The sequence below is a fragment of the Acanthochromis polyacanthus genome, chromosome 16 (assembly GCF_021347895.1).
Source record: "Acanthochromis polyacanthus isolate Apoly-LR-REF ecotype Palm Island chromosome 16, KAUST_Apoly_ChrSc, whole genome shotgun sequence".
NCBI classification, from domain to species: domain Eukaryota; kingdom Metazoa; phylum Chordata; class Actinopteri; family Pomacentridae; genus Acanthochromis; species Acanthochromis polyacanthus.
Genome location: NC_067128.1, coordinates 8,635,643 through 8,657,786, shown reverse-complemented (window position 1 = coordinate 8,657,786; position 22,144 = coordinate 8,635,643). Strand labels below are relative to the sequence as shown.

At 38.9% G+C, this 22,144-nt stretch overlaps 1 protein-coding gene across 2 annotated transcripts in view; it reads left to right on the top strand.

Annotated features, from left to right (window-relative positions):
- Nucleotides 1-22,144, top strand: part of si:dkey-205h13.2 (uncharacterized) — a 33,842-nt gene that overhangs the window by 8,296 nt on the left and 3,402 nt on the right. The window contains exons 2-8 of one of the 2 annotated variants that reach the window (XM_051936672.1): nt 287-445; nt 8,366-8,524; nt 10,480-10,519; nt 11,169-11,202; nt 11,314-11,361; nt 11,598-11,769; nt 12,607-13,148. In XM_051936672.1, the coding sequence (XP_051792632.1) occupies nt 288-445; nt 8,366-8,524; nt 10,480-10,519; nt 11,169-11,202; nt 11,314-11,361; nt 11,598-11,769; nt 12,607-12,730 (735 nt within the window). In that variant the 5' untranslated portion in view covers nt 287 and the 3' untranslated portion in view covers nt 12,731-13,148. Of the gene's footprint in view, nt 1-286; nt 446-8,365; nt 8,525-10,479; nt 10,520-11,168; nt 11,203-11,313; nt 11,362-11,597; nt 11,770-12,606; nt 13,149-16,446; nt 16,606-22,144 lie in introns of those variants that run through there. The other variant, XM_051936673.1, reaches the window with a different exon arrangement.

The following is a 22,144-nucleotide window of genomic DNA, read 5'->3' as shown; positions in this document are numbered from 1 at the left end:
CTTCACTGTAGCTTGATAAACATCACACACGATTTTTGATATATTAATGGGAATGAAAGTACCTTGTAAGTTTTTGTGAAGTGTCAATAAAATAAAGCTTCTCTCTTTTTTTAAATTTATCACACAAGAGAAGCTGTCCGGGTTCCAGTGAAAACCAGTAGGAGGGTTGCCGCTTCTTTTCATGACAATCTTGACATTTAAAATACACATTAAACCATTTAATGTTCATGAGTGTGGAAAAACATTGTGGTCTTAGATTAATCTCAGTTTGATCGTCTTTTTCCAGGATGCTGGACAGAGATGACTCCTCTGATACTGGAGACTGGGAAATCCTCTTCCATCTTTGCAGAGAAAACCCTGGAAAGATCTGCCCCAAAACATCAGCTATTGAGGCCCAAACTCTTTCTGGACTCAGTGTGGCTGCAGCAGAGGATGTGATTTCAAAGTAAGTATAAATATGTACGTCTGTACCAAATTTCACTGTATTCTACCTAAATATCGATTAATATTATAAATTATCTTCTGTACCAGCAGAACATGTTTTATGACATTTTTCTTGTAGTTTGTTGATAAATTCCTACTTCTGTTATTTGTTTGTCACACAGCACCAACTCTTTCATAACCTTTCCTTTAAATACAGGCTGATTGCAGATTCTTTTGAGGTGATATTTAAAACAACCATCCAGTGGCTCAGTGTTTTCTTGAACTCCATTTATGATGGTCCTGCTACTGTCCCACCCACATTCCTAAATAGATCAAGTCTTTTGTTTTGTTTTTTGTACATGTGACACTTACCTAGCCTGGACAACAACACACCCAGTTTAGACCTGTTTGTGGCAAAAGAAAAAAAAAAAAGACTATGTAATGCATGCATCCTCCTTATCAGTGCATTGATCTATGTGAAACTACAATGATAAAAGGTTTAAAGTGACTGCAGCAGAATGGTGTAGCTGCACATCTGATCTCCAACAATTGTTTTCTCACTCAACCCACTGCAATACATGGATGACTATTTGTGAACATATTTTATTTTCAAATTGCATGCTTTTCAAATGGGGGATTGTTTAGTTTGTCTGTGTTCTGTGACACATAATTCTAAAGCCTGTGACTACTTCCATCTTGCTGGCAACTAAATACGTTCAAGTTAGTGTTAAAGGACCGTATATAGGTAGAGAGATGGGCAGTGAGATGCTTAGTTTGCCAGACACAGATTCACAAAACCATTTTTCTCTACTGACATCCTGTGGGTGAGTGTTTTTAGTTTTGCACACTAAGTAATTGTGTCTTCTGGCCTTCATTTAGCAGTATTTTTACTTCTCATTAAAAGCAGCAGAAAAAGTAAACTGTTAACCTCATGCAGGCGACATGCATGTTTTTACCAGCAAACAAGGAATGTTCCCACAATGCTGGCTAGCCTTACCTACAAGTTCTAAAAATATTTCATTGAAAATGTTTAAATACCAGTTTCAGGTCATTTATCATTTCCAACAACATTCCAAGAAAGTTAAAAGCCAACCAAGCCCTCAAGAGGATGTTTGGAGGGTGTAGCCAGGGTCACAGATAATGGTACATGATAACAAAAGAAAAATGTTCTCAAACCAACATTCTACAAATGTTTTCTAGATTTTCTCAGATAGCAGAACATCTTCTCTAATTTGCTTTTTGATTAATTTACAAAGATGGAACATTTCTCCTGTATTGTTCTAAGGATGTTTTGGGGATGCTGCTTGAAGTTACACATTAAAGAATGTTCTTTTCTAAAACATTACCACAATGTTGTCCAATGTTACGTCACAACACAACAGTGCATCACTGGGAAAACCTTTTTATAATATCAGGGCATAATGATTTCACAATGTATTTAGTGAAAGATAGAACTTTGTCAGAATTTTGGTAGAACAATAAAAACTAATAATAACCCAGTCGGGTTAGTCACAGACTGGGCAAAACCAAGAGTCATTAACATTTTTAAAAGTCCACGCTGCCTCTGGGGACTGTCATCCCACTGGTTGAGGCCGCTCGGCTGGCCGGTCAAGAACACCTGGACAAACAGGTCCCATCCAAAAAAAGGTATATATTCCAATGAGCGCAGGACACCAGGACAAGAGTTACCTCCTCGACCACTGCGACCACAACAGAGACAAGGACCACTCATACGTGGAGCACACAGGGTGAGTCTTGATTCTCACCCTTACCCCGTTTTCTCTGATGTCTTTGGTACACGGCTGACGGTGAAGTTGAGCAGGACCTCAGACAGAACAGGAAGACTATTTGGTCTCACATTCAAAATTCTGGCCAGAAGCTCACACTGGCGCCATCACAACAGGCGTTCATATTATGACGTTTCATATTTGTCAGTCTGTATTTACTATCTTTGTTCTCTTTCCTCTTTTCACAGGTTTCAACGTTTCTCATCATCCACAACCATGATCAAATTGGTAAGTTATATTTTTGTGCTTATATGTCTGTTTTTATTTATTTGTGACAGGCAGACTGTCTAACTTGCAACAATGTATTTATTATCACAACATTTCAGTGATTTGGGGTTCTCTTTGCAGTCCTAGATGGTCCCTGATATATACACTTGTAAAGACATGAATGTCTTGAGTTTCCAAAAACAAGAGCTCTGAACTTTCTACGATGGAATGATTGAAGCACATGTGTCTTTGTCACAAAAGCAATTGGGGATTTTTTTTTTCTTTCATAGGTTTATTGTAGGCCTTCTGATAACATGACAATATGACTATCTGAACATTTGATTATCAAAAGACACTACATTTTCCAGAGCGGATCCCAGTTGACTTAGGGAAAAGGCAGGGGACACTCTGGACAGGTCACCAGTCTATCACAGGACTACATGTGGAGACAAACAATCACATTCACACTAATGGACAACTTAGCCTGGTGAAAACTCAAGATGCACAGGGAGAACATGTAGAGTCCACATAGAATAATCCCAGGCTGAGACGCAAACCAGGGATCTTGTAGCTGTGAAGCGACAGTGCTAAATTGTGACGAATTCCTGTATTTACATTTTTGAACATGATGTGGATTTTTGCATTCCCACTTTCTCTTTTCTGTTTCCAGCTGAGTGTTGCCATTGTAGTAGGACTGGTTTTTGGTAAGTTCATCTGTGTAGTTACAGTAACTGTTGTCAGTTTTACTGTTCTTATGATCTATCAGCACTTTGCACAATAACAAAACATAACATCTTTCTGTATATCTGTGTTAGAGAACAGTCAGAAGGCTCTCGGTGCAGTGCCCGTTTTTCCTTTAGAAGGTAAGATTCTTCAGTGTAGCTTTCAACTATCCCATTCACATTAGTAAGCGGATGACGCTTTTTGTTTTTTTTGTTTTTAAATTTACATTGCACCTGTCTTTGCATTAAAAATGTAAGTATGTAAAACGTATCCAAGTATGACGCTTATCTTGGCCAAACTACAACATGCACAGTTATGTGCAGATTTCCAGTATTCTCTGTTGCCAGTTGATCTTAATTTGATCACCTTTTTCCAGGATGCTGGACAGTTTGGTTTGACAGAGATAACCCCTCTGGTAAGGGAGACTGGGAAACCCTCTCCGATCTTCGAAAGGAAAACCCTGGAATGATCTGTGACAAACCACTCAATATTGAAGCCCAAACTCTTTCTGGACTCAGTGTGGGTGCAGCGGGGGATAAGATTTTTAGGTAAGTACAAGTATAAATAAAGTGTTGGATTTATGTTGCCATTGTATGAGTTTGTTGAGATCACAATTTAAGGGATCACCACAATGTGACATGAACATCTGTACCAAATTTCAATAGAATTTATCCAGCAGCTGTCAAGATTGCTGTCACTAAAAGCTGCAAATGTCCCCCTGCTAGTGGTGTCAGAGTAAAAGTCGAGGTCTGAACAGAATTGGATGGTAACTCATCCAATGATTTTGGAGATATTTCAGCCTGAACCACAATGATAGTAGACTGTTAATATACTGACATACTGATATAAGCATTTTTTGAGCCACTAGTAGGGTTAAAATTGTAAATACTTCAAGTTGTGAACAAAAGTTTACATACACAGGTCAGGAACACACATGTTATGCCAGTCTTGAGTTTACAATCATCCAAATAACTCCTAATTTCTGTGATGAAATAATTCAAGCTCATGGTTCTGTCACATACAACAATTGTGCATTGTGCATATTTCTAAAGGACGATAATAAATTTGTGAAATGGCCACTATGAATTATTGTTGTTTTTTTTGGGACAGAGATGCATGTATTCCACTTATTTTTTTTTCAACATTATGTTTATTGTGTTTTTGGGCAATAACATAAACAATAAACAATAACAAATCACAGGAACTCACCAAAGCCCTCCCTCCCTCCCCCCAGTGTTCCATTTATTTAGTTTGAAGAGTCATTGGAAGCTCCAGACTGCCATTATATACATGACTTTTGTCAATATGTGTAAACTCCTGTTCAGACTGTAAACTGTTTTAATTAGGTTGCTTTTAACAAGTGCCATGTTGGTTTCTTTTTTCAGATATGATGTAGTTTCAGGATTCGTCTGCGTAAACAACCAACAGCCCGGGATGAGGATGTGCAACGACTATCGTGTTCGCTTTTACTGCGATCCCTATTTCTGTGCTGGACGTCGTCCTGTTTGAGCACATTCGACATATGCAATGTCAAGCTGCTCATGCAAAGTGGATTTTTTCTCTTCTCATTGTTTGTATGCATTAGTACTCATTGAGAATGGTGATTTAGATCTATCTTGTGTGACTAATGTTGGAAACAAATTAAGAATCAACAGCAATAAAGCTACAAATTAACAGCAAATTCCTCGTTGTCTTCAAGTTTGTATTTGGCCCGTTGAGACTCCACAAAAGAGCTGCCAGACTAAGAAAAAGTTGTGACTTGGTGTGAATAATCCAGACATGTGTATCACAAAGTGTACTATATAGATATCATACCACCAAACATCAAGAGTTACCATCTTGTGGTTCCACAAACCAGTCAAGTTGCAGTTCACATCCATATCTGTCGAGACATACACAGTTGAAGGCAAAATTATTAGCCCCCCTATGAAATTTTTTTCTTTCTTTTTCAAAAACTTTCCAAGTGCTGTTACACCGATCAAAGAATTTTTAACAGAGCTTTTCCAAACATTGTAGTTTTATTTTGGATCCTTACATTATTTAACTTTGTACACAGAAGCAAAATTATTTAACAAAAACCAACCATCCATCCATCCATTAATCCATCATCTATACACCACTTAATCCTCATTAGAGTCACAGGAGTGCTGGAGTCTATCCCAGCTGACTTTGGGTGAAAGCAGGGGACACCCTGGTCAGGTCACCAGTCTGTCACAGGGCCACTTTGGTCTTCTGGTAATTCATCTAATTCTTCACCAGGAGCGACGTATGTTTTGGGTCGTTGTCATGTTGGAAGACAAAGCAACAACCCAGACCCAGTTTTGTAGCTGACTAGTTGGAGTTTTCTTTCAAAAATCTTCATGCATCCTTATTTTTTCATCATTCCTTCAGCCTTGACAAGATTCCCAGTTCCAGAAGCACTGAAGCATCCCAACAACAGAGTACTGCCACCACCGTGTTTACCTGTGGGGACGGTGTTCTTTTTGTTCTACATCTCTCCCTTCTTTCTCCAAACATAAGCAGCGTCTCGATAACCAAAGAGGTCTAATTTGGTCTCATCTGACCAGAGGTCTTCCAGTGTTCATAATCTTTCTCCAGGTTGTCCTTAGCATACTTCAGTCTGCCCTGAAGGTGTCTCTTCTGTCGAAGATGAGTTTTTCCTGGCCTGTATCCTCTCAGTCCACTTCTGTGCAGGGCTCTAGTGACTGTCTTCTTTGACACTCGAATTCCTGACTCGACTAAGTCATTAACTAGTGTTTTGGTGGTAGTTCTAGCATCTTTAGATACGTCTCTCACCAGTTTTCTATCCAGAGTCTTTGAAATCTTTCACTTCCTACCTCTGCCAGACTTGTTCTGTACTATGTAGCTCTCTTTGACTTTCTTGATGATGCTTCTCACTCCACTTCTAGACACTTGTAAATGCTGTGAGAACTTTGTAGACCCTTCTCCTGCTTTGTAAGCATAAACAATTTTTCTTGACAAGTCTAAACTGATTTCTTTGGTTTCTGACATGATGCTTTCTCAAGCGACAACTCAGATCGTTAATGAAGTTTTTATGCTGTTTGTGCAGTGCAGGACAAACCCCAGATTGATTGATAACAAACTGTGTGAGCGTTACAAAGTTAAAGCACATGATTGCTCAGCAGTGATTTGTGGTTTGGCACAATAAAAAGATCAGTTCTTAAGAGGGCTAATAATTTTGGCCCTGGTAGTTTTTGTTTTTTGTTAAATCATTTTGTTTCTGCTGCAAAGTAAAATAAAGTAAGCATCCAAAATAAAAGTAGGATGTTTGGAAAAGCTGTGTTCAAAATGCATTGATCTGTTTAACAGCATTTAGGATTTTTTTTTGGAAAAACCTAAATTTTCATAGGAGGCTAATAATTTAGTCTCCAACTGCATGTGTCCCAAAGGCTCATCGAGATGGCCAATAAAGATCAGGAGCAGCTGGTGCAAATTTTAGATTGTAGTCTTTGTGTTTGTCGATTTTGGAACATGTAAGAGCATCTGGTTGGCTGTCTTTAGTGCTCTAAATGGGGTGTGAACATGTAAACGTCCTGCTAAACGTGGAAGCAGCAGCCCAGTTCTAACCTTTAAAACAACAGTAAAGTTTGAAAGGCATTAGAGGAGATTTAATTTCCTACGACTTTGAACGTAGCATGCGCACATACAAGCTCTCCCTCACCCCCCTCTAACCTCCCCCCTCTTAACATTTACGAAGAAACGCCCCCCTCCAGAAACTTGCGTAGCACTCGTGAAGTTGTCTTTTACGGCTGGGTCCCCCTGGATCTTTATCTGCCATTATGTAAAAAAAGATGAGCAAAACAAGTGGCCAGCTAACTACGAAGCTATACCAAAGCAACACATACAGAAAACATGTAAGTCCAAGGTGTACGTAATCTACGTAACTAGGCCTGAGCCGGAAGATTTTTGATTGACAGGAAAGGGAGCAAACCAAACGCCTCAGTCCGAGCGCATTGATTGGCTGATGTTTATCAGGTCCTGCCATGTCCACAGTTATTTATTTATTTATTTTTTTGTTCTTTTAGAGACCATACATACAAGTCAATGGTGGGTGTGTAATCTGATGTGCAAATGTCACAAACAAGACAGCACCAGATCCAGAGTGTTTTCTTTTTATGTGTGGCATACAGAGTCAGTGACAATTAAAACATCAGTGCACTTTTGTGGTTCCTCATCCCCCTGGCAGGTACAACTGGGCAAACAGGTGTCATGCAGCAACAATAAATCCCTATTAGTTCAGGGCACCAGGAATAAAGTTACGTCTGCAGACACTAAAATTCTGTGTATTTTGGAGAGTATCTCATTGTTATAATTGCATGTTCATCTACAAATGCAACCTCTAAGTGTAGCTCTTCTTTGACAACATGCAGGCTTAAGAACTAATATCCGAGGAATTTACTCATGCATTGTAATTTTTTTTTATTTTAATTTTTGCAATATATAGGATTGTTTTCTGTATGCAAGTGAAAACAACCATTCAGTGGAAGATTTTGGTATGTGGAGTATGTTCACTGATGGTGAAGTCACAGCCACTCCCTCTTGCAGAAAGCTTCTTTGTTTGGAGGATAAACTATTTGCCTGATAAAAATCTGGCACCAAGAAGTCCCACTAATGAATGTAGTTTTGCTCATTGGACAGGGTGCAGGTGTCTCCTCATTACTGCTAGATACGATCGACCACCTGACCTACTTCGTGAAATAGATGTGCGAAGAATTCCTTTGTTTTTTGTTTTAACATGATGTGCATTTTCACATTACAATTTTCTATTCTGACTTACAGTTGAGTGTTGTCATTGCAGCAGGACTGCTTTTAGGTACGTCCATCTGTGTAGCTGCAGTAACTACGTTCAGGTTTACTGCTCTTATGAGCTGTCAGCGATGTGCACAACAACATAACGCAAAATCTTTCTGTAAGCAGTACGACTCTTCACTGTAGCTTGATAAACATCACACACGATTTTTGATATATTAATGGGAACGAAGGTAAATTTTTGTGAAGTGTCAATAAAATCAAACTTCACTCTTTTTTTTAAATTTATCACACAAGAGAAGCTGTCCGGGTTCCAGTGAAAACCAGTAGGAGGGTTGCCGCTTCTTTTCATGACATTCTTGATATTTAAAATACACATTAAACCATTTAATGTTCATGAGTGTGGAAAAACATTGTGGTCTTAGATTAATCTCAGTTTGATCGTCTTTTTCCAGGATGCTGGACAGAGATGACTCCTCTGATACTGGAGACTGGGAAATCCTCTTCCATCTTTGCAGAGAAAACCCTGGAAAGATCTGCCCCAAAACATCAGCTATTGAGGCCCAAACTCTTTCTGGACTCAGTGTGGCTGCAGCAGAGGATGTGATTTCAAAGTAAGTATAAATATGTACATCTGTACCAAATTTCACTGTATTCTACCTAAATATCGATTAATATTATAAATTATCTTCTGTACCAGCAGAACATGTTTTATGACATTTTTCTTGTAGGTTGTTGATAAATTCCTACTTCTGTTATTTGTTTGTCACACAGCACCAACTCTTTCATAACCTTTCCTTTCAGTACAGGCTGATTGCAGATTCTTTTGAGGTGATATTTAAAACAACCATCCAGTGGCTCAGTGTTTTCTTGAACTCCATTTATGATGGTCCTGCTACTGTCCCACCCACATTCCTAAATAGATCAAGTCTTTTGTTTTGTTTTTTTGTACATGTGACACTTACCTAGCCTGGACAACAACACACCCAGTTTAGACCTGTTTGTGGCAAAAGAAAAAAAAAAAAAGACTATGTAATGCATGCATCCTCCTTATCAGTGCATTGATCTATGTGAAACTACAATGATAAAAGGTTTAAAGTGACTGCAGCAGAATGGTGTAGCTGCACATCTGATCTCCAACAATTGTTTTCTCACTCAACCCACTGCAATACATGGATGACTATTTGTGAACATATTTTATTTTCAAATTGCATGCTTTTCAAATGTGGGATTGTTTAGTTTGTCTGTGTTCTGTGACACATAATTCTAAAGCCTGTGACTACTTCCATCTTGCTGGCAACTAAATACGTTCAAGTTAGTGTTAAAGGACCGTATATAGGTAGAGAGATGGGCAGTGAGATGCTTAGTTTGCCAGACACAGATTCACAAAACCATTTTTCTCTACTGACATCCTGTGGGTGAGTGTTTTTAGTTTTGCACACTAAGTAATTGTGTCTTCTGGCCTTCATTTAGCAGTATTTTTACTTCTCATTAAAAGCAGCAGAAAAAGTAAACTGTTAACCTCATGCAGGCGACATGCATGTTTTTACCAGCAAACAAGGAATGTTCCCACAACGCTGGCTAGCCTTAGCTACAAGTTCTAAAAATATTTCATTGAAAATGTTTAAATACCAGTTTCAGGTCATTTATCATTTCCAACAACATTCCAAGAAAGTTAAAAGCCAACCAAGCCCTCAAGAGGATGTTTGGAGGGTGTAGCCAGGGTCACAGATAATGGTACATGACAACAAAAGAAAAATGTTCTCAAACCAACATTCTACAAATGTTTTCTAGATTTTCTCAGATAGCAGAACATCTTCTCTAATTTGCTTTTTGATTAATTTACAAAGATGGAACATTTCACCTGTATTGTTCTAAGGATGTTTTGGGGATGCTGCTTGAAGTTACACATTAAAGAATGTTCTTTTCTAAAACATTACCACAGTGTTGTCCAATGTTACGTCACAACACAACAGTGCATCACTGGGAAAACCTTTTTATAATATCAGGGCATAATGATTTCACAATGTATTTAGTGAAAGATAGAACTTTGTCAGAATTTTGGTAGAACAATAAAAACTAATAATAACCCAGTCGGGTTAGTCACAGACTGGGCAAAACCAAGAGTCATTAACATTTTTAAAAGTCCACGCTGCCTCTGGGGACTGTCATCCCACTGGTTGAGGCCGCTCGGCTGGCCGGTCAAGAACACCTGGACAAACAGGTCCCATCCAAAAAAAGGTATATATTCCAATGAGCGCAGGACACCAGGACAAGAGTTACCTCCTCGACCACTGCGACCACAACAGAGACAAGGACCACTCATACGTGGAGCACACAGGGTAAGTCTTGATTCTCACGCTTACCCTGTTTTCTCTGATGTCTTTGGTAAATGGCTGACGGTGAAGTTGAGCAGGACCTCAGACAGAACAGGAAGACTATTTGGTCTCACATTCAAAATTCTGGCCAGAAGCTCACACTGGCGCCATCACAACAGGCGTTCATATTATGACGTTTCATATTTGTCAGTCTGTATTTACTATCTTTGTTCTCTTTCCTCTTTTCACAGGTTTCAACGTTTCTCATCATCCACAACCATGATCAAATTGGTAAGTTATATTTTTGTGCTTATATGTCTGTTTTTATTTATTTGTGACAGGCAGACTGTCTAACTTGCAACAATGTATTTATTATCACAACATTTCAGTGATTTGGGGTTCTCTTTGCAGTCCTAGATGGTCCCTGATATATACACTTGTAAAGACATGAATGTCTTGAGTTTCCAAAAACAAGAGCTCTGAACTTTCTACGATGGAATGATTGAAGCACATGTGTCTTTGTCACAAAAGCAATTGGGGATTTTTTTTTTCTTTCATAGGTTTATTGTAGGCCTTCTGATAACATGACAATATGACTATCTGAACATTTGATTATCAAAAGACACTACATTTTCCAGAGCGGATCCCAGTTGACTTAGGGAAAAGGCAGGGGACACTCTGGACAGGTCACCAGTCTATCACAGGACTACATGTGGAGACAAACAATCACATTCACACTAATGGACAACTTAGCCTGGTGAAAACTCAAGATGCACAGGGAGAACATGTAGAGTCCACATAGAATAATCCCAGGCTGAGACGCAAACCAGGGATCTTGTAGCTGTGAAGCGACAGTGCTAAATTGTGACGAATTCCTGTATTTACATTTTTGAACATGATGTGGATTTTTGCATTCCCACTTTCTCTTTTCTGTTTCCAGCTGAGTGTTGCCATTGTAGTAGGACTGGTTTTTGGTAAGTTCATCTGTGTAGTTACAGTAACTGTTGTCAGTTTTACTGTTCTTATGATCTATCAGCACTTTGCACAATAACAAAACATAACATCTTTCTGTATATCTGTGTTAGAGAACAGTCAGAAGGCTCTCGGTGCAGTGCCCGTTTTTCCTTTAGAAGGTAAGATTCTTCAGTGTAGCTTTCAACTATCCCATTCACATTAGTAAGCGGATGACGCTTTTTGTTTTTTTTGTTTTTAAATTTACATTGCACCTGTCTTTGCATTAAAAATGTAAGTATGTAAAACGTATCCAAGTATGACGCTTATCTTGGCCAAACTACAACATGCACAGTTATGTGCAGATTTCCAGTATTCTCTGTTGCCAGTTGATCTTAATTTGATCACCTTTTTCCAGGATGCTGGACAGTTTGGTTTGACAGAGATAACCCCTCTGGTAAGGGAGACTGGGAAACCCTCTCCGATCTTCGAAAGGAAAACCCTGGAATGATCTGTGACAAACCACTCAATATTGAAGCCCAAACTCTTTCTGGACTCAGTGTGGGTGCAGCGGGGGATAAGATTTTTAGGTAAGTACAAGTATAAATAAAGTGTTGGATTTATGTTGCCATTGTATGAGTTTGTTGAGATCACAATTTAAGGGATCACCACAATGTGACATGAACATCTGTACCAAATTTCAATAGAATTTATCCAGCAGCTGTCAAGATTGCTGTCACTAAAAGCTGCAAATGTCCCCCTGCTAGTGGTGTCAGAGTAAAAGTCGAGGTCTGAACAGAATTGGATGGTAACTCATCCAATGATTTTGGAGATATTTCAGCCTGAACCACAATGATAGTAGACTGTTAATATACTGACATACTGATATAAGCATTTTTTGAGCCACTAGTAGGGTTAAAATTGTAAATACTTCAAGTTGTGAACAAAAGTTTACATACACAGGTCAGGAACACACATGTTATGCCAGTCTTGAGTTTACAATCATCCAAATAACTCCTAATTTCTGTGATGAAATAATTCAAGCTCATGGTTCTGTCACATACAACAATTGTGCATTGTGCATATTTCTAAAGGACGATAATAAATTTGTGAAATGGCCACTATGAATTATTGTTGTTTTTTTTGGGACAGAGATGCATGTATTCCACTTATTTTTTTTTCAACATTATGTTTATTGTGTTTTTGGGCAATAACATAAACAATAAACAATAACAAATCACAGGAACTCACCAAAGCCCTCCCTCCCTCCCCCCAGTGTTCCATTTATTTAGTTTGAAGAGTCATTGGAAGCTCCAGACTGCCATTATATACATGACTTTTGTCAATATGTGTAAACTCCTGTTCAGACTGTAAACTGTTTTAATTAGGTTGCTTTTAACAAGTGCCATGTTGGTTTCTTTTTTCAGATATGATGTAGTTTCAGGATTCGTCTGCGTAAACAACCAACAGCCCGGGATGAGGATGTGCAACGACTATCGTGTTCGCTTTTACTGCGATCCCTATTTCTGTGCTGGACGTCGTCCTGTTTGAGCACATTCGACATATGCAATGTCAAGCTGCTCATGCAAAGTGGATTTATTCTCTTCTCATTGTTTGTATGCATTAGTACTCATTGAGAATGGTGATTTAGATCTATCTTGTGTGGCTAATGTTGGAAACAAATTAAGAATCAACAGCAATAAAGCTACAAATTAACAGCAAATTCCTCGTTGTCTTCAAGTTTGTATTTGGCCCGTTGAGACTCCACAAAAGAGCTGCCAGACTAAGAAAAAGTTGTGACTTGGTGTGAATAATCCAGACATGTGTATCACAAAGTGTACTATATAGATATCATACCACCAAACATCAAGAGTTACCATCTTGTGGTTCCACAAACCAGTCAAGTTGCAGTTCACATCCATATCTGTCGAGACATACACAGTTGAAGGCAAAATTATTAGCCCCCCTATGAAATTTTTTTCTTTCTTTTTCAAAAACTTTCCAAGTGCTGTTACACCGATCAAAGAATTTTTAACAGAGCTTTTCCAAACATTGTAGTTTTATTTTGGATCCTTACATTATTTAACTTTGTACACAGAAGCAAAATTATTTAACAAAAACCAACCATCCATCCATCCATTAATCCATCATCTATACACCACTTAATCCTCATTAGAGTCACAGGAGTGCTGGAGTCTATCCCAGCTGACTTTGGGTGAAAGCAGGGGACACCCTGGTCAGGTCACCAGTCAGTCACAGGGCCACTTTGGTCTTCTGGTAATTCATCTAATTCTTCACCAGGAGCGACGTATGTTTTGGGTCGTTGTCATGTTGGAAGACAAAGCAACAACCCAGACCCAGTTTTGTAGCTGACTAGTTGGAGTTTTCTTTCAAAAATCTTCATGCATCCTTATTTTTTCATCATTCCTTCAGCCTTGACAAGATTCCCAGTTCCAGAAGCACTGAAGCATCCCAACAACAGAGTACTGCCACCACCGTGTTTACCTGTGGGGACGGTGTTCTTTTTGTTCTACATCTCTCCCTTCTTTCTCCAAACATAAGCAGCGTCTCGATAACCAAAGAGGTCTAATTTGGTCTCATCTGACCAGAGGTCTTCCAGTGTTCATAATCTTTCTCCAGGTTGTCCTTAGCATACTTCAGTCTGCCCTGAAGGTGTCTCTTCTGTCGAAGATGAGTTTTTCCTGGCCTGTATCCTCTCAGTCCACTTCTGTGCAGGGCTCTAGTGACTGTCTTCTTTGACACTCGAATTCCTGACTCGACTAAGTCATTAACTAGTGTTTTGGTGGTAGTTCTAGCATCTTTAGATACGTCTCTCACCAGTTTTCTATCCAGAGTCTTTGAAATCTTTCACTTCCTACCTCTGCCAGACTTGTTCTGTACTATGTAGCTCTCTTTGACTTTCTTGATGATGCTTCTCACTCCACTTCTAGACACTTGTAAATGCTTTGATAACTTTGTAGACCCTTCTCCTGCTTTGTAAGCATAAACAATTTTTCTTGACAAGTCTAAACTGATTTCTTTGGTTTCTGACATGATGCTTTCTCAAGCGACAACTCAGATCGTTAATGAAGTTTTTATGCTGTTTGTTCAGTGCAGGACAAACCCCAGATTGATTGATAACAAACTGTGTGAGCGTTACAAAGTTAAAGCACATGATTGCTCAGCAGTGATTTGTGGTTTGGCTCAATAAAAAGATCAGTTCTTAAGAGGGCTAATAATTTTGGCCCTGGTAGTTTTTGTTTTTTGTTAAATCATTTTGTTTCTGCTGCAAAGTAAAATAAAGTAAGCATCCAAAATAAAAGTAGGATGTTTGGAAAAGCTGTGTTCAAAATGCATTGATCTGTTTAACAGCATTTAGGATTTTTTTTTGGAAAAACCTAAATTTTCATAGGAGGCTAATAATTTAGTCTCCAACTGCATGTGTCCCAAAGGCTCATCGAGATGGCCAATAAAGATCAGGAGCAGCTGGTGCAAATTTTAGATTGTACTCTTTGTGTTTGTCGATTTTGGAACATGTAAGAGCATCTGGTTGGCTGTCTTTAGTGCTCTAAATGGGGTGTGAACATGTAAACGTCCTGCTAAACGTGGAAGCAGCAGCCCAGTTCTAACCTTTAAAACAACAGTAAAGTTTGAAAGGCATTAGAGGAGATTTAATTTCCTACGACTTTGAACGTAGCATGCGCACATACAAGCTCTCCCTCACCCCCCTCTAACCTCCCCCCTCTTAACATTTACGAAGAAACGCCCCCCTCCAGAAACTTGCGTAGCACTCGTGAAGTTGTCTTTTACGGCTGGGTCCCCCTGGATCTTTATCTGCCATTATGTAAAAAAAGATGAGCAAAACAAGTGGCCAGCTAACTACGAAGCTATACCAAAGCAACACATACAGAAAACACGTAAGTCCAAGGTGTACGTAATCTACGTAACTAGGCCTGAGCCGGAAGATTTTTGATTGACAGGAAAGGGAGCAAACCAAACGCCTCAGTCCGAGCGCATTGATTGGCTGATGTTTATCAGGTCCTGCCATGTCCACAGTTATTTATTTATTTATTTTTTTGTTCTTTTAGAGACCATACATACAAGTCAATGGTGGGTGTGTAATCTGATGTGCAAATGTCACAAACAAGACAGCACCAGATCCAGAGTGTTTTCTTTTTATGTGTGGCATACAGAGTCAGTGACAATTAAAACATCAGTGCACTTTTGTGGTTCCTCATCCCCCTGGCAGGTACAACTGGGCAAACAGGTGTCATGCAGCAACAATAAATCCCTATTAGTTCAGGGCACCAGGAATAAAGTTACGTCTGCAGACACTAAAATTCTGTGTATTTTGGAGAGTATCTCATTGTTATAATTGCATGTTCATCTACAAATGCAACCTGTAAGTGTAGCTCTTCTTTGACAACATGCAGGCTTAAGAACTAATATCCGAGGAATTTACTCATGCATTGTAATTTTTTTTATTGTAATTTTTGCAATATATAGGATTGTTTTCTGTATGCAAGTGAAAACAACCATTCAGTGGAAGATTTTGGTATGTGGAGTATGTTCACTGATGGTGAAGTCACAGCCACTCCCTCTTGCAGAAAGCTTCTTTGTTTGGAGGATAAACTATTTGCCTGATAAAAATCTGGCACCAAGAAGTCCCACTAATGAATGTAGTTTTGCTCATTGGACAGGGTGCAGGTGTCTCCTCATTACTGCTAGATACGATCGACCACCTGACCTACTTCGTGAAATAGATGTGCGAAGAATTCCTTTGTTTTATTGTTTTAACATGATGTGCATTTTCACATTACAATTTTCTATTCTGACTTACAGTTGAGTGTTGTCATTGCAGCAGGACTGCTTTTAGGTACGTCCATCTGTGTAGCTGCAGTAACTACGTTCAGGTTTACTGCTCTTATGAGCTGTCGGCGATGTGCACAACAACATAACGCAAAATCTTTCTGTAAGCAGTACGACTCTTCACTGTAGCTTGATAAACATCACACACGATTTTTGATATATTAATGGGAACGAAGGTAAATTTTTGTGAAGTGTCAATAAAATCAAACTTCACTCTTTTTTTTAAATTTATCACACAAGAGAAGCTGTCCGGGTTCCAGTGAAAACCAGTAGGAGGGTTGCCGCTTCTTTTCATGACATTCTTGATATTTAAAATACACATTAAACCATTTAATGTTCATGAGTGTGGAAAAACATTGTGGTCTTAGATTAATCTCAGTTTGATCATCTTTTTCCAGGATGCTGGACAGAGATGACTCCTCTGATACTGGAGACTGGGAAATCCTCTTCCATCTTTGCAGAGAAAACCCTGGAAAGATCTGCCCCAAAACATCAGCTATTGAGGCCCAAACTCTTTCTGGACTCAGTGTGGCTGCAGCAGAGGATGTGATTTCAAAGTAAGTATAAATATGTACATCTGTACCAAATTTCACTGTATTCTACCTAAATATCGATTAATATTATAAATTATCTTCTGTACCAGCAGAACATGTTTTATGACATTTTTCTTGTAGGTTGTTGATAAATTCCTACTTCTGTTATTTGTTTGTCACACAGCACCAACTCTTTCATAACCTTTCCTTTAAATACAGGCTGATTGCAGATTCTTTTGAGGTGATATTTAAAACAACCATCCAGTGGCTCAGTGTTTTCTTGAACTCCATTTATGATGGTCCTGCTACTGTCCCACCCACATTCCTAAATAGATCAAGTCTTTTGTTTTGTTTTTTTGTACATGTGACACTTACCTAGCCTGGACAACAACACACCCAGTTTAGACCTGTTTGTGGCAAAAGAAAAAAAAAAAAGACTATGTAATGCATGCATCCTCCTTATCAGTGCATTGATCTATGTGAAACTACAATGATAAAAGGTTTAAAGTGACTGCAGCAGAATGGTGTAGCTGCACATCTGATCTCCAACAATTGTTTTCTCACTCAACCCACTGCAATACATGGATGACTATTTGTGAACATATCTTATTTTCAAATTGCATGCTTTTCAAATGGGGGATTGTTTAGTTTGTCTGTGTTCTGTGACACATAATTCTAAAGCCTGTGACTACTTCCATCTTGCTGGCAACTAAATACGTTCAAGTTAGTGTTAAAGGACCGTATATAGGTAGAGAGATGGGCAGTGAGATGCTTAGTTTGCCAGACACAGATTCACAAAACCATTTTTCTCTACTGACAGGTCCTGTAGGTGAGTGTTTTTAGTTTTGCACACTAAGTAATTGTGTCTTCTGGCCTTCATTTAGCAATATTTTTACTTCTCATTAAAGCAGCAGAAAAAGTAAACTGTTAACCTCATGCAGGCGACATGCATGTTTTTACCAGCAAACAAGGAATGTTCCCACAACGCTGGTTAGCCTTACCTACAAGTTCTAAAAATATTTCATTGAAAATGTTTAAATACCAGTTTGAGGTTATTTATCATTTCCAACAACATTCCAAGAAAGTTAAAAGCCAACCAAGCCCTCAAGAGGATGTTTGGAGGGTGTAGCCAGGGTCACAGATAATGGTACATGACAACTAAAGAAAAATGTTCTCAAACCAACATTCTACAAATGTTTTCTAGATGTTCTCAGATAGCAGAACATCTTCTATAATCTGCTTTGTGATTAATTTACAAAGATGGAACATTTCACCTGTATTGTTCTAAGGATGTTTTGGGGATGCTGCTTGAAGTTACACATTAAGGAATGTTCTTTTCTAAAACATTACCACAATGTTGTCCAATGTTACATCACAACACAACAGTGCATCACTGGGAAAACCTTTTTATAATATTAATGCATAATGATTTCACAATGTATTTAGTGAAAGATAGAACTTTGTCAGAATTTTGGTAGAACAATAAAAACTAATAATAACCCAGTCGGGTCAGTCACAGACTGGGCAAAACCAAGAGTCATTAACATTTTTAAAAGTCCACGCCGCCTCTGGGGACTGTCATCCCACTGGTTGAGGCCGCTCGGCTGGCCGGTCAAGAACACCTGGACAAACAGGTCCCATCCAAAAAAAGGTATATATTCCAATGAGCGCAGGACACCAGGACAAGAGTTACCTCCTCGACCACTGCGACCACAACAGAGACAAGGACCACTCATACGTGGAGCACACAGGGTAAGTCTTGATTCTCACGCTTACCCTGTTTTCTCTGATGTCTTTGGTAAATGGCTGACGGTGAAGTTGAGCAGGACCTCAGACAGAACAGGAAGACTATTTGGTCTCACATTCAAAATTCTGGCCAGAAGCTCACACTGGCGCCATCACAACAGGCGTTCATATTATGACGTTTCATATTTGTCAGTCTGTATTTACTATCTTTGTTCTCTTTCCTCTTTTCACAGGTTTCAAGGTTTCTCATCATCCACAACCATGATCAAATTGGTAAGTTATATTTTTGTGCTTATATGTCTGTTTTTATTTATTTGTGACAGGCAGACTATCTAACTTGCAACAATGTATTTATTATCACAACATTTCAGTGATTTGGGGTTCTCTTTGCAGTCCTAGATGGTCCCTGATATATACACTTGTAAAGACATGAATGTCTTGAGTTTCCAAAAACAAGAGCTCTGAACTTTCTACGATGGAATGATTGAAGCACATATGTCTTTGTCACAAAAGCAATTGTTGATTTTTTTTTTTGTTTCATAGGTTTATTGTAGGCCTTCTGATAACATGACAATATGACTATCTGAACATTTGATTATCAAAAGACACTATATTTTCCAGAGCGGATCCCAGTTGACTTAGGGAAAAGGCAGGGGACACTCTGGACAGGTCACCAGTCTATCACAGGACTACATGTGGAGACAAACAATCACATTCACACTAATGGACAACTTAGCCTGGTGAAAACTCAAGATGCACAGGGAGAACATGTAGAGTCCACATAGAATAATCCCAGGCTGAGACGCAAACCAGGGATCTTGTAGCTGTGAAGCGACAGTGCTAAATTGTGACAAATTCCTGTATTTACATTTTTGAACATGATGTGGATTTTTGCATTCCCACTTTCTCTTTTCTGTTTCCAGCTGAGTGTTGCCATTGTAGTAGGACTGGTTTTTGGTAAGTTCATCTGTGTAGTTACAGTAACTGTTGTCAGTTTTACTGTTCTTATGATCTATCAGCTCTTTGCACAATAACAAAACATAACATCTTTCTGTATATCTGTGTTAGAGAACAGTCAGAAGGCTCTCGGTGCAGTGCCCGTTTTTCCTTTAGAAGGTAAGATTCTTCACTGTAGCTTTCAACTATCCCATTCACATTAGTAAGCGGATGACGCTTTTTGTTTTTTTTGTTTTTAAATTTACATTGCACCTGTCTTTGCATTAAAAATGTAAGTATGTAAAACGTATCCAAGTATGACGCTTATCTTGGCCAAACTACAACATGCACAGTTATATGCAGATTTCCAGTATTCCCTGTTGCCAGTTGATCTTAATTTGATCACCTTTTCCAGGATGCTGGACAGTTTGGTTTGACAGAGATAACCCCTCTGGTAAGGGAGACTTCGAAACCCTCTCCGATCTTCGAAAGGAAAACCCTGGAATGATCTGTAACCAACCATATCGTATTGAAGCCCAAACTCTTTCTGGACTCAGTGTGGGTGCAGCGGGGGATAAGATTTTTAGGTAAGTACAAGTATAAATAAAGTGTTGGATTTATGTTGTCATTGTATGAGTTTGTTGAGATCACAATTTAAGGGATCACCACAATGTGACATGAACATCTGTACCAAATTTCAATAGAATTTATCCAGCAGCTGTCAAGATTGCTGTCACTAAAAGCTGCAAATGTCCCCCTGCTAGTGGTGTCAGAGTAAAAGTCGAGGTCTGAACAGAATTGGATGGCAACTCATCCAATGATTTTGGAGATATTTCAGCCTGAACCACAATGATAGTAGACTGTTAATATACTGACATATTGATATACGCATTTTTTGAGCCACTAGTATGGTTAAAATTGTAAATGCTAAAAGTTGTGAACAAAAGTTTACATACACAGGTCAGGAACACACATGTTATGCCAGTCTTGAGTTTACAATCATCCAAATAACTCCTAATTTCTGTGATGAAATAATTCAAGCTCATGGTTCTGTCACATACAACAATTGTGCATTGTGCATATTTCTAAAGGACGATAATAAATTTGTGAAATGGCCACAGTGAATTTTTTTCTTTTTTTTTGTGACAGAGATGCATGTGTTCTAATCATTTAGTTTGAAGAGTCATTGGAAGCTCCAGACTGCCATTATATACATGACTTTTGTAAATATGTGTAAACTCCTGTTCAGACTGTAAACTGTTTTAATTAGGTTGCTTTTAACAAGTGCCATGTTGGTGTTTTTTCAGATATGATGTAGTTTCAGGATTCGTCTGCAGAAACGACGAACAGCCCAGGATGAGGATGTGCAACGACTATCGTGTTCGCTTTTACTGCGATCCCTCTTTCTGTACTGTACGTCGTCCTGTTTGAGCACATTCGACATATGCAATGTCAAGCTGCTCATGCAAAGTGGATTTATTCTCTTCTCATTGTTTGTATGCATGAGTACTCATTGAGAATGGTGATTTAGATCTATCTTGTGTGGCTAATGTTGGAAACAAATTAAGAATCAACAGCAATAAAGCTACAAATTAACAGCAAATTCCTCGTTGTCTTCAAGTTTGTATTTGGCCCGTTGAGACTCCACAAAAGAGCTGCCAGACTAAGAAAAAGTTGAGACTTGGTGTGAATAATCCAGACATGTGTATCACAAAGTGTACTTTATAGATATCATACCACCAAACATCAAGAGTTACCATCTTGTGGTTCCACAAACCAGTCAAGTTGCAGTTCACATCCATATCTGTCGAGACATACACAGTTGAAGGCAAAATTATTAGCCCCCCTATGAAATTTTTTTCTTTCTTTTTCAAAAACTTTCCAAGTGCTGTTACACCGATCAAAGAATTTTTAACAGAGCTTTTCCAAACATTGTAGTTTTATTTTGGATCCTTACATTATTTAACTTTGTACACAGAAGCAAAATTATTTAACAATAACCAAAAACCAACCATCCATCCATCCATTAATCCATCATCTATACACCACTTAATCCTCATTAGGGTCACAGGAGTGCTGGAGTCTATCCCAGCTGACTTTGGGCGAAAGCAGGGGACACCCTGGTCAGGTCACCAGTCTGTCACAGGGCCACTTTGGTCTTCTGGTAATTCATCTAATTCTTCACCAGGAGCGACGTATGTTTTGGGTCGTTGTCATGTTGGAAGACAAAGCAACAACCCAGACCCAGTTTTGTAGCTGACTAGTTGGAGTTTTCTTTCAAAAATCTTCATGCATCCTTATTTTTTCATCATTCCTTCAGCCTTGACAAGATTTCCAGTTCCAGAAGCACTGAAGCATCCCAACAACAGAGTACTGCCACCACCGTGTTTACCTGTGGGGACGGTGTTCTTTTTGTTCTACATCTCTCCCTTCTTTCTCCAAGCATACGCAGCGTCTCTATGACCACAGAGGTCTAATTTGGTCTCATCTGACCAGAGGTCTTCCAGTGTTCATAATCTTTCTCCAGGTTGTCCTTAGCATACTTCACTCTGCCCTGAAGGTGTCTCTTCTGTCGAAGATGAGTTTTTCCTGGCCTGTATCGTCTCAGTCCACTTCTGTGCAGGGCTCTAGTGACTGTCTTCTTTGACACTAGAATTCCTGACTCGACTAAGTCATTAACTAGTGTTTTGGTGGTTGTTCTACCATCTTTAGATACGTCTCTCACCAGTTTTCTTTCCAGAGTCTTTGAAATCTTTCACTTTCTACCTCTGCCAGACTTGTTCTGTACTATGTAGCTCTCTTTGACTTTCTTGATGATGCTTCTCACTCTACTTCTAGACACTTGTAAATGCTTTGATAACTTTGTAGACCCTTCTCCTGC